Source organism: Bos indicus, chromosome 19 (assembly GCF_029378745.1).
Source record: "Bos indicus isolate NIAB-ARS_2022 breed Sahiwal x Tharparkar chromosome 19, NIAB-ARS_B.indTharparkar_mat_pri_1.0, whole genome shotgun sequence".
Lineage (NCBI taxonomy): Eukaryota > Metazoa > Chordata > Mammalia > Artiodactyla > Bovidae > Bos > Bos indicus.
This window is the reverse complement of record NC_091778.1, coordinates 59,293,214-59,306,298: the sequence shown is the minus strand read 5'-3', so window position 1 is coordinate 59,306,298 and position 13,085 is coordinate 59,293,214. Positions and strand designations below refer to the sequence as shown.

General features: G+C 50.1%; 1 protein-coding gene across 7 annotated transcripts; it reads left to right on the top strand.

Moving 5' to 3' along the window:
• Nucleotides 1-278: 278 nt before the first annotated feature.
• Nucleotides 279-13,085, top strand: MTNAP1 (mitochondrial nucleoid associated protein 1). 7 transcript variants are annotated; one of them, XM_070774161.1, is made up of 6 exons: nucleotides 279-374; nucleotides 830-940; nucleotides 3,674-5,150; nucleotides 8,862-8,954; nucleotides 9,503-9,607; nucleotides 10,727-13,085. In XM_070774161.1, exons 3-6 carry the CDS (start codon nucleotides 3,701-3,703, stop codon nucleotides 10,783-10,785), a joined length of 1,707 nt encoding a protein of 568 aa, XP_070630262.1. In that variant the 5' UTR covers nucleotides 279-374; nucleotides 830-940; nucleotides 3,674-3,700; the 3' UTR covers nucleotides 10,786-13,085. The 7 variants fall into 7 exon arrangements, 6 of the variants coding, with proteins under 6 accessions (XP_070630262.1, XP_070630264.1, XP_070630261.1 ...); XM_070774163.1 differs by lacking the exon at nucleotides 279-374 and adding an exon at nucleotides 381-722 and having other exon boundaries at nucleotides 10,757-13,085; XM_070774160.1 differs by lacking the exon at nucleotides 279-374 and adding an exon at nucleotides 381-722.

Genomic DNA, 13,085 nt, shown 5'->3' with positions numbered 1-13,085 from the left:
GGCCGCGCCGACCGGTAGCCCCGCCCATAGGAAGAGGCGGGCTCGGGAGGGGGTGGGGAGGAGCGACCAGGAGCCTCTGGGAAAGAGGACCTCGTTAGAGGTGGCCCGGGCTTTTGCCTGTTCGCAACCGAGACGGGCCGGCGTAAGAGTCCAGCCAGGCTTAAATGAAATTAAACCGTGTCATAATCATATGATACAAGTCTTTGATTTATAATCCCTGTGAAGCCATAGTTTAAAAAAAATAGCGGAGAAGCATCAGGCAGTGGTGTAGACGGCTTGCCCTGGGGCTTAGTCCGGGGAGTTGGGCCGCGTCGCGTGGGGTGCGCTGAGGGAGCTCGTCGCGGGACTTCCTGGTTTTTTTTGTGTCTCGCGAGGTGAGACGCCACCCGGGCGGAGTTTCCACAGGCGGCGGTGCCGTCTGTGGCCTCCGCCGTAGGTCTGGGCGCGGATGTGGAGGCGAGAGGAGAGTGAGGGGAGAGCTTTCTGAAGCCGAAGGCTCGGCGCTCCGGCGCCCGGGGCTGGGGGAGGCTGCGGGGCGGCCGGCCGGGCCCCAGGAGCTGCTCGGTGGTCCCACTCAACTCCCTGGAAGCCGCCCGACTGCTCTCCTGAAAAAGCAAGGGAGAGGGGGTCGAGAAGCCCACTGGAGGGCGCCGGAGGGAGGGCTCTGAGGTCAGCCCGGTGCCCAGGAGGCTGGTCCCGCGTCTGCTCTCCGGGACCCCCAGGTAGAAGTGCCCTACTGGTGACCCCCGTTATTTTGGATTTGCCCCAACAGTTTGTTCCTCTTACTCATTTCTTTCACTCGAGTGACTGCCCTAATTGTGTCCTTCAGAGGCTGACCTTAACGTCGAATTCACCCTGCCCGCCTGGGTAACAGCGGTCGTGGAGCGTGCAGATACAGGAGAAACAAGCGCAAAATTAGCATCCTTCTACAAAAACTCAGGTAAGAAAGTAGTTAATGTAATAGGGAAGGACCTTTGTTTTCTAGCGCAAATTAATCCCTAAAAGGATGTTACTTATAATCTCAAATTATACCTAATGGCCCACCTCTGAGAATCCTGCCTCCCAGGTTATGAGCATGAGGCTAAAATACCTCTGTTTAGCTCCAAAGAAACAGCCTGACTAGGCTCACCTGTGAATGACTGCAGGCGCAGGAAATGAACACACCCCCTCCTCAGGGTGATGGGAACCAGGAAGTGTTTGACTTTCCTCCCTCCCCTTTTAGGATTAAAGAGGCCTGAATTGTAACTCTGGCAGCATGGTTCTTTAGGACACAAATCCACCATCGTCTCAGTCTGCTGGCTTTCCAAACAACGTCACTAGCCCTTGTTCCAACAATTCATCTGGATTTATTGTCCTGTTGTTCGATGAACCAGACGAACCTGGACCCCGTAACGTTAAGGCACCCACGTTGAGACGTTACAGCTCAACGGTACAGGGAAGATCTCAGGAGGATTGAGGATGGAGAGCATGTAGGCAGACACCTCTAACAGAGGTCTCAATCCCCTTCTAACATTGTTAGTCCAAGGCCTGTGGACTGACTTCCGTTGTGTGTCTTTCTGAAAACAAATGGTCCATATATGTGTGTGCTTAGTCCTGTTTGACTCTTTGCAGTCCCATGTACTGTGTCCCACCGGGCTCCTTTGTCAATGGGATTGATCCCATCAGGAATCCTGGAGTTGGTTGCCATTTCCTTCTCCAGAGGATCTCCACGGAGATCGAACTTGAGGCTGCATTGGCAGGCAGATTCTTTACCACTGAGCCTCCTGGGCAGCCTAAACGGTCCACAACATTAGATCATAGCATCTGGTCCCATCACTTCATGGGAAATGTGGAAACAGTGTCAGACTTTATTCTTTTGGGCTCCAAAATCACTGCAGATGGTGATTGTAGTCATGAAATTAAAAGACACTTACTCCTTGGAAGGAAAGTTATGACCAACCTAGATGGCATTTTCAAAAGCAGAGACATTACTTTGCCAACAAAGGTCCATCTAGTCAAGGCTATGGTTTTTCTAGTAGTCATGTATGGATGTGACAGTTGGACTGTGAAGAAAGCTGAGCGCCGAAGAATTGATGCTTTTGAACTGTGGTGTTGGAGAAGACTCTTGAGAGTCCCTTGGACTGCAAGGAGGTCCAACCAGTCCATCCTAAAGGAGATCAGTCCTGGGTGTTCTTTGGAAGGAATGGTGCTAAAGCTGAAACTCCAGTACTTTGGCCACCTAATGGGAAGAGCTGACTCATTGGAAAAGACTCTGATGCTGGGAGGGACTGGGGGCAGGAGGAGAAGGGGACGACAGAGGATGAGATGGCTGGATGGCATCACTGACTCGAAGGACATGAGTTTGAGTGAACTCCAGGAGTTGGTGATGGGGAGGCCTGGCATTCTACAATTCATGGGGTCGCAAAGAGTCAATTTTCCCAGATTGACAATTTTCCCAAAGATTCCCAGAGGTGGGCCATTAGGTATAGTTTGGACACGACTGAGTGACTGAATTGAACTGAACTGTATAAAGTCTATTGGCAGAAGACAGTTTTATCTTGCCTGACTTCATGTAGGACAAGGTGGGTTGGTTGCTGTGATAAATGGGTTGGCCAGGGCCAGGCCCTGTGCTCAGTTCTGAGAATACAGCTGTGCACAGAGGCTACCTTTTCCCTACCCTCTGGAACTTAATTGAATAAGAAATGTAAACAAATAACTTTCTCTGAGCTTTGGAATGAAATACTACCTTTTCCTGACTGGTGAGTATAACAGAGGCACCAATGGTACGTGGTTTAAGTATTTTTCATTTTTTTTGGCGGCAACATACAGCACATGGGATCTTAGTTCCCCAACTAGGGATCAAGCCAAGCCCCCTTGCAGTAGAAGTGCAGAGTTTAAGGGTTGTTTTTTGTTTTTTGTTTCCAATGTTTTTATATGGCATAAATTTTACAAAAGTGTCAAACTAAACAAATTTCCCATTAATCCATTGTCGTACAAACCTAGTAAAAAAAATTGAGACCATGTTTCCTCCATTTATGTATTATGTACATTAGCCATACTTCTCTGAGTGTGTGTGTGTGTGTTTGTGCATGCATGTTACTAATGTGTTAAACATTAGTAGCATTCTCATTTTTCATGCTTAGGTAATTGAAGTTACCTAAAGTTCTAATACTTTCTTGCACCCCTGTGGATTTTTCTATACATACTGCTATAGTCTTTGATTTTTCAACTTTCTTCCCTTGAATGATGTGCTTTATAACAATTTCTTTACACTCATGTGTTATCCAGTTGCCTTGCTACAAAGTTAAATAGCAAATATTTCATTCTGGCTGGCATTTTGGACACCTTTTTCTTCCACTAACCATTAATTCACTAGATATAAGTCCTTTTGCCTGGCTTGCCTCCTAGTTAGGGATGTAGAAAAACCCCTTTGGTTATCTTTTGTAATGATTGATTCCTAGAAGATGTTAAAAAATCTGAAATACCAAGCAGAAATGGAGTCAGGAACATTGACCTTGAAATCCACCTGTGTCTGTTTTGTACCTATAGAAGAAAAAGAATGAATCAAAATAAATGTTTTAAAATGTCCTTCAGCCTGGCTTATTTCAAATGAATTTAAAAGGTATGACACCTAACTAAGTCATGAGTATTTACAGACTGTATGCTTCTATCTCCTTGTGTTTGTCTTTTTCAGGAATAGAAGAGTGCTGTTCCACCCAGGATGGAACTGTGTCCTTACTGTAAGAAGCCATTTAAACGATTGAAATCCCACTTGCCGCACTGTAAGATGCTGGGAGCAACTATGCCTGCTGATCAAGAAATTCATCAGTGCGAGCCGGCTACACTCGCACGTGGTAAAAAAATCAAAGCGCCAATCAGGGACTCAATTAAAGCAAAAGAGAAAGAGTTAGGGACAGACAGTAAGAAAAGAAATCCGGAACTGAAAGGGAACAATTCAGAACGGACAGTCAAGTCCTCTTCAGCACTAGCTGTTGGTTTGGAAAAAGCAAGTCATAAAAAGGCTGATGAAAATGTCAAGAGTCAAGTTAAGCCCTCCCTCAAAATGTTAAAGGATACTAAACCAAAGGTTGCTTCCCGGGGAGAAACTACAACTCAGTTTTCTGCATCAGAAAACACCAGTTCTACAAAAGAACTTGCCAAAGCTTTGCCTCAATTAGGAGAAAGTAGAGCTAACCCTTCAGAAATTGAAGCACCTTTACCTCCTGGCCCAGTGGCACCTTCTCAGTCGAATCACGATAGGAAATATTCTTTAGCCTTCCTTAATGATGTGCAAGCCACTTCAGCTGATTTAAGATTGGACAGAGTGGATGCCTCAAGACAGAACCTTCTCGTGAAATTATTCAATACATCTCTTGGTGATGGTCATAGTTCTCCCGTGAATTGCAGTCACAGGGTTCAAAGAGGAAACATGTCATCATCAGGCAGAGAAAGAGATTCCAAGGCCGAGGATCACCTCTTAGGAGTTTCTACTGATAGAAACTTCAGGACTCTGGCAAAGAATGCAGAATCACAGATTGCTGCTTTGAAACTTAACCCCTTAGGTAAAAGCCAGGGCAGGGAGAACCAGGGAAAAGCACTCCACCTTGGAGCAGAGACATATGGGAGCCAAGGAGGTGTAGAGAAGAGTGTATCTGTGACAGAAATGCAGGATTGGGCTTCCCTGAGCCATGATTCAGTCACAGAGAAGAAGCCTCAAGACAGAGGTCCCGGTGTACACGTGTTCCCACTAATGGGGACAACTTGCCCTGAGCGTCTCCCTCTAGCACAGTCACGTAACCAGAGTCCCGCCTCTCTGGCTGTAAAATTTCTCCAGGAAGAGAAAGCAGAAGCCGGCAGCCGGAATCGAGGCCCTGCTGTGAAGGCGTTGATGGCGGGTGAGGAGTGGGCTTCTCTGACATCTAAGTTGGGCTCTTGGCCCCCAGCATCGTGCCCCCAGGGGCTGCAGTCTGCACATTCAGCCCAGCACCACGCTTCCAGAAGCCCCTTGGCCAGTCAGAGCCTGTCGAGCGCCCTGGGGCTGGAGTGGTTTCCAGAGCTCTATCCTGGTTATCTCGGCCTCGGGGTGCTGCCAGAGAGGCCCCAGCGTTGGAGCACTCTGGCCCAGAAGCCCCTGCTTGTCATCAGTCCCCAGGGTGAGAGACTCTCCCAAGGTAAGCGCGCTCAGGTGTCAGCTCATCAGGCAGCACCGAGCCTCCTGAGTTAATGAGGTTAACGTCCTCTGTACCCTCGCATTCCAGGGCACTGCACTCGTCACTGTTTCAGAGCATGACTTCCTGCTCCCAGGGTTCAGTTTTAAGGGCGGTTCGTCATTCTCCCCTCCCCTCCCCTCCACCAAGTTGAAGGCAGGACTACGGCAGGCTGGCCGGTGATGCTGGTTAACACTTGACCCTCTACTCTTGGAAGAGGCACAGCCTCTTCTAGAAGTTGGGTGGGTTTTTATGCTGACAGACTCAGGAGAAGCATAAAGACTTCAGGGTCTGCTGTGCTTAGATTTCAGTCAGGACCAGGTTGGGCAGGAAATGGGTTCTGGGCATGTGGTCAGACACGGTTACCTGGCAGCTCTAGCAGCAGATGGGGTGTTTGGATGTGGGGCAGGCTGGGGTCAAAGCTGAACTGGGAGGCAGGGCAGTCAAGGCAGTGGAGGTGGGGGGTCGAGGATGAGCCGGTGAGATCAGGGGAGGGATGCGGCCAGAAGCCGGCAGTAGTCCATGCTTCCATAGTTGTGTCCGAGAAGGATTTTGTTCTTGTCTATTGGTCACAGCCTACGATGCGTGCTCAGTTTGGGTTTCTGTATTGAGGAATGTGTGGCCATCACATGGCCTCTGATTCTGTTATAAACCAAAAACCGTTGAAGTTGGCTCCACCATTAATGTTCAGGCTTCGATGCTGCCAGTGAACCAACAGGAGACCCTAGAGGAGACCCTAGTGACCTTTCAGTTAAAGTCAAGATTTAATTTGTCGTTTGCCCAAGGACTTCAAGGCCATGGAATCTACAAGGATTGAAAGGGGGCGTGGCTTCTCAGAAAGTTCATGACCTCACCCAGCAGTGGCTATCCCTGACAGCCACAGGTTGAAGTTGAATTTGCAGGCAGTCTTTGAGGAGGAGTTTGGGCCATGATAGGCTCTGGGCTCAGGCAAGATCTTGGATGAGCCTTCCTCCTCCTCTCTCGGAAGCCATTCATCCCTTGGTACTTAGAGGCAGGGCCAGTGGAGTAACAGTTATTGAGGTAACTGTATATGCTGGGGTACCTGTGCGTTTGCCTCAGTTACCTTAAGTGATCTTATGCCAGTCCTGGGAGATGGCTCTTATCCCCTTTTACAGACGAGGAGACTGAGTTTCAGAGAAGGTGAGTAACTTGCCCAGGGTTCAGTTTATCTCAAAGGTTACTTGGTGGGTCTCTGCCCGGTGTTTCCAGGCAGTGTTTCCCCTGCTGGGCTGTTGGGCTCCAGGCTGTGGTCGCTTACCTTTTCCTTCAGGGGGAAGCGCCAGTGCACAACTAGTCCTTGCACGTCAGGCACCCGAGCAGACCCAGGTGAGGGGATTGCCCCGACCGAAAGGCACCTGGGGCCTTCATCTTGATGAAGCAGGGTAGAGTGAGATGCTCTTGTGGTCGAAGAAAAGTGGCTGTGTTTGGAGATCTAAGTGTGGAGGTCCAAGGGTGCCCCCGAGCTGGGCTTCAGTAAATCAGGAGTGAGGGAAATGAGGGATTCATTCATTCCCTGTGGGATTCACCCGCATGAGGAGCTGTCTTTCGAGCTTCGGGGAGATAGATGCTCAAGGATGTAACTACCAGGAGGAGTCATTTCCTGGCCTGAGAGAAAGTGGATTTCAAAAACCCAAGATTTCAGTCTCAAGAGATTCAACAAGGCCCAGAGTCTGAGAGCCCTCAGCAGTCCATCAGCCACCTTGAGAGCACTGGGCTGGGAGCGCCAGCTGGGCTTTTGGCAGAATTCCAATGCTTTGGCTTCGGGGCAGGAGGTTTGCGAGATCTCAGTTCCCAATCTGGACAGGTAAAAGTTTTACATGGTCATTTTTTATATATATGATTACTAGCCATCATGCCTAGAGACTGATTCTGAAGTAAAGCCTCAGAACCTATTTCCAGACATTTCCTCGGTGTCTCTGAAGATGAGCCACGTCTGAGAACAGCTTCTGGATGCTGGCGCTGATGCAGGTCCCTGGCACTCAGCAGTGGACTGTTCACACTGGCAGGGAGAAGGTAGTTTAGGGGGAGAAAACCAAAACACAGTTTGTGTAACTACAAAAAGCAAAACTTGCCTGGTGGGGAGACCAGAAGGTCAAGTAGGAAAACCTTGTCAGGTTCTGGGTTTTCAAAGGCCCGGAAACTGCAATAAAGGCTGTTCTCTAACCTGCACACGGGGCTGCCATCAGTAGGGTGTCCACGTGAGGGCTTTGAGGAGGGGTGCCCATGGGGAATGGGCGGGGAGCAGTGCAGATCAGAACTTGAGCAGAAGCCTGACGGGCCGGGGCCAGGTCCCCTGGTTGACAAGAGGAGCCCGCCCATAAAAGGGGGTATTTAAGGGAAGCGCGTGAGTAACCAACAGCCTGAGACATGAGAGGTGAGTCAAACCATGCCTCTGGGGTTATAGCCAGGCCAGAGGGGTGATGGGACGGTTAAGCCACAGACGGCGGCTGCGGGTTTCTGATGTCTGTGTCAGCGGAACCCCTGTCCCGGTGCTGGCAGGTTGCAGAGCAGTGGCTGAGGGGTGAGGCGGCAGAGGCCGGCCGTGCATGACAACCCAAGACGCATGACCGTTCCTCGGGGATGGAGGTCAGGGCCCAGAGCATCGGGGCAGTAGGCAGGGAGTCACGGAAAAAAGCTCCCGCAGGACGCTTGTGGGCTTGGGCCTGGGCTCTCCCAGCCGAGGACTGCTTACATATCCCAGCTTCAGGCCTCAACTGATGTCATCCACATTAAGTGCCTGGACCCGGAATGAAGTGAGTGGGCTCCGCCAGCTGGAGAAGACCCTGGGAGCCGCTGGGACCCTGACACTCCAGGGAGAGAGGTGGTGCCATTGCAGGTTTCCCAGAGCTGTGTCATTTTTCTGAGCTGGATGGGCTTGTCATGCTTTGTTTTGTAAGATACGAATCTTCACCTTGCAAGAGAAATAGCCTTTGTGTGGTTTCTGAGAAGCCAGCATGGTTCTTGTCATTTTTAATAAATGGATGATCATTTGCATCATAGTATTTTTACATCTGCAGCAACTTCACCACACCTGCCAAACCAGTTGTAAATATTTAATTTACACTTTATCCTGATGAACCAAACTGAGACCAGAGAACCAGCAATAGTAGAGATTCCCTGCCTGTCATTAAACGTGGAAAGCTGCAAGGGCAGGGGAAGTAAGTACTTAGCAGAAATCCTCCTTCCTGGTTCTGCTTTAGTTATTCTCGTATCGAACATAAATAAGAAGCGTGTGCTGGTCAGCGGTGGTGATGGGCTGATAGAGTAGACCTGTCAGCTGTCGGCAGTAGTAACGGGTAATCACCAGGACAGTAGCAGGCCGTGCTGTTTGCTGAGGTGTGCAGCAGGCGAGAGGAAATAGAAGTGGCTCACTAATCCTGTCCTGGGGGTCATCTGGGCACTGTATTCATCAGATGAGAGACGGTCCAGGTCCCAGTCCCTCGGGCCCCTTAGTCTGCCGAAGAACCTTTTCTTGATGCCAACTAGGTAGTTTGGCCTCCGGTGCTCATATGTCTGCAGCCCAGGGCAGACTGTCACCCACGACTTGGCATGTACTTTTCCCGCAGCCTTGCCCTGGGGACCTCGGGCACCGAGTGCTGGGGAAGAGGACGGATTTAGATGAGCTGTCACAGTGACTTCTGTTTGGAACCCTAGTTCCTTGGTTGGAAAGAAGCACGACGGCGGTAAGGAGCTTGGAAGCCCCGGCCAGCTCCTCTCTCAGGAGGCTCCTGGGAGCTGTCCACACAGGTGAGGCCCGAGTCGTGCCTGCGGGGCTCTCTTGCTGGTTCCAGACTTTCTCTTCCTTCAGCCAGGGCTGTCACAGCCAGGCTCTGTCACAGCCCGGCTCGAGAACGAGAAAAGGATGGCCTTTCGAGCTTCCCATCTTCCTCCCTGCCTTTCCTCATTCTGGAGTCTGACGCAATTAAAGCACTGTAGTGACGACAGCAGTAGCTGCCGTTTATCAAACAGGTTTCATTCTTTTCAGTACCTGCCCACCTCTGCCGTCCCCACGCTCACTGTCCCCAAGCGAGGAAGGCTCAGCTGCAAGACCACTCGTATTCATCTCCCCATGAAACTTTTAACCACACTCCCCAAAATAAGAGTGACTAATTGAAATTGATTAAAATTAAGCTTTTCTGATTTTCGTTTGTTTAAAACACGTATGTATGATACAGTGGTATGTAGATTCCTCGCGCAGCAGTTCCTTTGCCTGAGCTGACCGGGTGACTTGAGTCCCTTGCAGACAAGGGCCAGTGGCCGGCCCTCTAACGTGAGCCCTGCTTCTCTGCCAACAGGCTGGATCCGGTGCCGCACCAGCGTGAGGAGCGGAGTCGGTGGCCTCACCTTGCTCTTCACCGGCTGCTTCGTCCTCTGCTGCAGCTGGAGCTTCAAGCATCTGAGTAAGCCTCACTCTGCATCCTCAGCAGCAGGTCACAGCCCATGACATGCACCTCTGAGGGCTTCTCTGAACCGCTTTTTCATTTTTCAGTTTTGCATTGTCTGACACGCCCTAATGAACAAGCTGTTGTCCTCGAGGCTCTTGGGGTTTTTTATTGGAGGTTTTGGTTCTAATAGCCTTGATCAGATTTGACTAGAGTTTACATAGCCACTCTCCTGCTCCATTGACGATTGTCGCTGGAGATCCGGTGCGCTTGCACTTTCTCCATAAAGCTGTTTGCCTGTTGGAAGATCAGGGCTCTTCTCTTTGGTGACTTTCTGATTCTAAGAACTTCTTTCTAGGATGGAAACCAAATAGCTTTATACTCTAAGAGATGAGAAGCAAACGCAACGGTCTCTTATCAGTGTGTCTAAGGCTGAGAGCTGTTTTATTTAATGTATTTTAACGTTAAAGAGAACAAACACCTTTCTAGTTACGCATTTCAACTTGCTCCAGATCTTACCTGAAGGAAAATGCCTAGATTTCACTGCTCTTTTAATTCCAGATAACGTTTGCTCATTTTTAAAAAATAGTATTGTATTAAGTCAGAAAAGGCCCAGTATTCTTCCACAACAGACAAAATCCAAATGCTTTCAGGTGAAAATTTTCAGTGCAAAAGTGTAAGATCATTATTAACACTAGAGGCCAGTAGAATTCACAAACTCTTCCAGAATGTCAGGTTTGACTCTTAGCTGGGCTTGGCAACTAATTCAGTGTCAGGACACAGGGCGTGGGTCAAGACGTGGATCACGTCTGCAGCAAGCTCTCACATCCTGACTAGCCAGCCACGGCTGCCCACCCTCGTCTCATATGCGTGGCCATCCGTGAGAAAGGAATTCCTTTCTGATCACGATGCCTGAAATCCCACGTCGTTTCTGTCGCAGGGAAAAAGCCTCCACTGAAAAAGAGACCATTCAGGTGATGTTGGAGTTTCTGTTTCACATCTTTAAATTGAGACTGAGGAAAGTGAGGCAGAAACTTACCCCTGTACCTAAGACTTTATTTCTAAATTTATAAAACAAATATAGGGGGATGATCTTCAGGGGCAAGAGGTGGAAGCTGTCCAGGAACTGGCTCGTAGACCCTTACGTTTGTCTCTGTTTATCCCAAGAGCTGCAGCGCTGGCGTCATCAGCGCTGACCTGGACGCCACGGAAAGCTCTGCGCTCCGAGGCGAGGACGGTGGAGACACTGCAGAGCACGCTTAAGAGCGGAAACTGCACGGCGGGCAGGGCGGGGCGGAGAGAATAAAATGACTGGAACCCAGCCATTCTGGAGGAAGCCAGGTGTTTTTTTTTCAAATGTGGACAGGTCTGGTTCTCTCTGGATATTTCTTTTGGCATGTTCTCAGAAGTGACTGAAAGTTTTGGAGAAAAACTTGAGGTTGTTTAATCATAAAGGCGGATGTTATTCAAGGAGACAGGGAGATGACAGGAGTTCATTGTTAAAAATTTAAAATAGCTGTTTCCTAATTCTCGGTAAAAATAATCCCAATTCTAAATCATTTTCTCCCCAAAACTGTTGTCTGTATCTTGGCATCATGCTGTTCATCCCTGCCGGATACTGGTTCAGAAGAGCATCTGAAGTGGCTGGAAGTCAGCTCATGTCAGACCCTTCCCCTTGGGGGTGGGTGGGCTCCTCTGGGCCCTTGACCAGCTCTCGGCAGCTGTGAGGAACAAGCAGAGGGTGGGTTCAGAGTTGCAGGTGAGCCTCTGAAAAATCCTTGGCAAGTGATTTTTTTTTTCTTTTAAGCTGATTAAAACAGCACACTCCAAAGAATGTTAAATCATCTTTTCCACATCTGCAGTGAGAATAGCAGTGAGCATAGCAGTGAGCAAGTGGATTCTGCTTCTCATCTCTTGATGGAAGTGTTTCAGAATCCTACCCCTACACCCCCCAAGAAGCTGAGTGAAATATTCACATATTCCTCCCACTTCGTTAGGGCTGCATAAGAAGGGTGGGTTTTGGGGTTTCTTCCCTGGTCAAAATATTCCACGTTGTTGTAGTTTTATGACTTCTGCTTTGGACCCTAGACGATAACTTGGATAGACAAAGGCTTCGTGGAAATCCAGTGTAGATCGCACAGATGGATCAGGTCTTCCGATCCTTCTCTAGTATCAAGGGTTGACTATGTCTTGGATACAGATGTGCCCCTGTCGGACCAGTGAGTCTGTCTGGGTCTTAGCTTTGCTTGTGATCCTCAGGCCAGAACACGCGTTCAGCCCCTTTTGCCCCCGCTCCTCCAGAACTACGAGAAAGCGGGTGTGCTGTCATAAAGCCAGCTCTCACGCATCTGCATCTCTCTCCCCGCTCTCTTCCGAGAACTCGATGCTGGCTTCATCTCCCCTTTCTGTTCTTCAGTCCCCTGCCTCCCCACCCTCTCTAATTGTCCCTAGTGGGAGTATAATTCTGCATCAAATTCTCCTAGTTAAGGAGAAGGTGTATTGGAATTGTCCACAAGGAAAAATTCACAGTTGAGGAAGAGTATGGTAGAGGTATAACTAAAATAGAGGTAGGTAGTTCAGTGCGACTGAGAATGTCACCGGAACCCCCTCTGGAAGGGCTCTGCGGCCTTTCTTTGTAAACGCCCCAGAAGAGACGCGTGGGGAGGAGGCCCTCCCGCAGCTCCCCCTGCCTCACTCTGGGTCAGAGCTGCTCGGTGCAGAGGTGGGTGGGAACGACCTCTGCGTGGGTCCTCTCCCGCCCCAGCAGGGTCCGCAGACCACGAGAACCCACAGGCACGAGCCGGCGTGGGCCTGTCCGTACGTGAGGTCTCGGGGACACAGCCCGGGTTGTTGGTCAGGTGCTGGCTGTGGCTGCAGCGCTAGCTGAGCCGTCACGGCAGAGACCGTAGAGCCTGCAGAGTTGAACGTGGTTCCGCTATGACCCTCCACAGAAAGCCTGCCGACCCCTGCCCTGGGCCAGCAGGACCTCACAGGCTCCTCCGTCGGAGGGATGAAGACGACCGGGGGTCCACTCTAAAGCGTTCAGGGCTGGGACATGTTTCAGGAGGAGCCTTTCTGAACTCAGTACCTGTCGAGATCGTTTTCGTCACTACCGTAAAGAAACCAGCACGTTGGTGGGAGCTCCCCAGGGTGAGCAGCAGCGCTTAGATTTCACTTCCAGAGCGGCTGCATGACTTCCCCACCACAGCTTCCGGCCATGTGCCAGGAAACGCAGCCTGAAAATTCACCTCCCCTCCCCCGCTGCAGCTGAGGTCATGGTGACGCCCAGGCTCCCCCGTCCTGGACTCCAGGGCAGGTCCTGTCACCCGCCCGCGTGCTGTACCACCTGACCGCCCTGCTGTAATTCGCGTGGCCAGGGAAACGGGGGGTGTCCCTGCTGTGCACTTGAGATTAATCCTGCCTTTACTAGAGAATATGTTTTTCTGTATATATAAAAATTCTCAGCTATTGCAAATAAAGTCATTTTGTTGTATCA

Excerpts from the sequence above, each read along its gene's own strand:
- MTNAP1 (XM_070774161.1), top strand. The coding sequence starts at position 3,701 with ATGGAACTGTGTCCTTACTGTAAGAAGCCATTTAAACGATTGAAATCC. Across the intron at positions 5,151-8,861 it reads GGGTGAGAGACTCTCCCAAG|TTCCTTGGTTGGAAAGAAGC; the intron begins GTAAGCGCGCTC and ends TTGGAACCCTAG. Across the intron at positions 9,608-10,726 it reads CTGGAGCTTCAAGCATCTGA|ACCCTTACGTTTGTCTCTGT; the intron begins GTAAGCCTCACT and ends ACTGGCTCGTAG.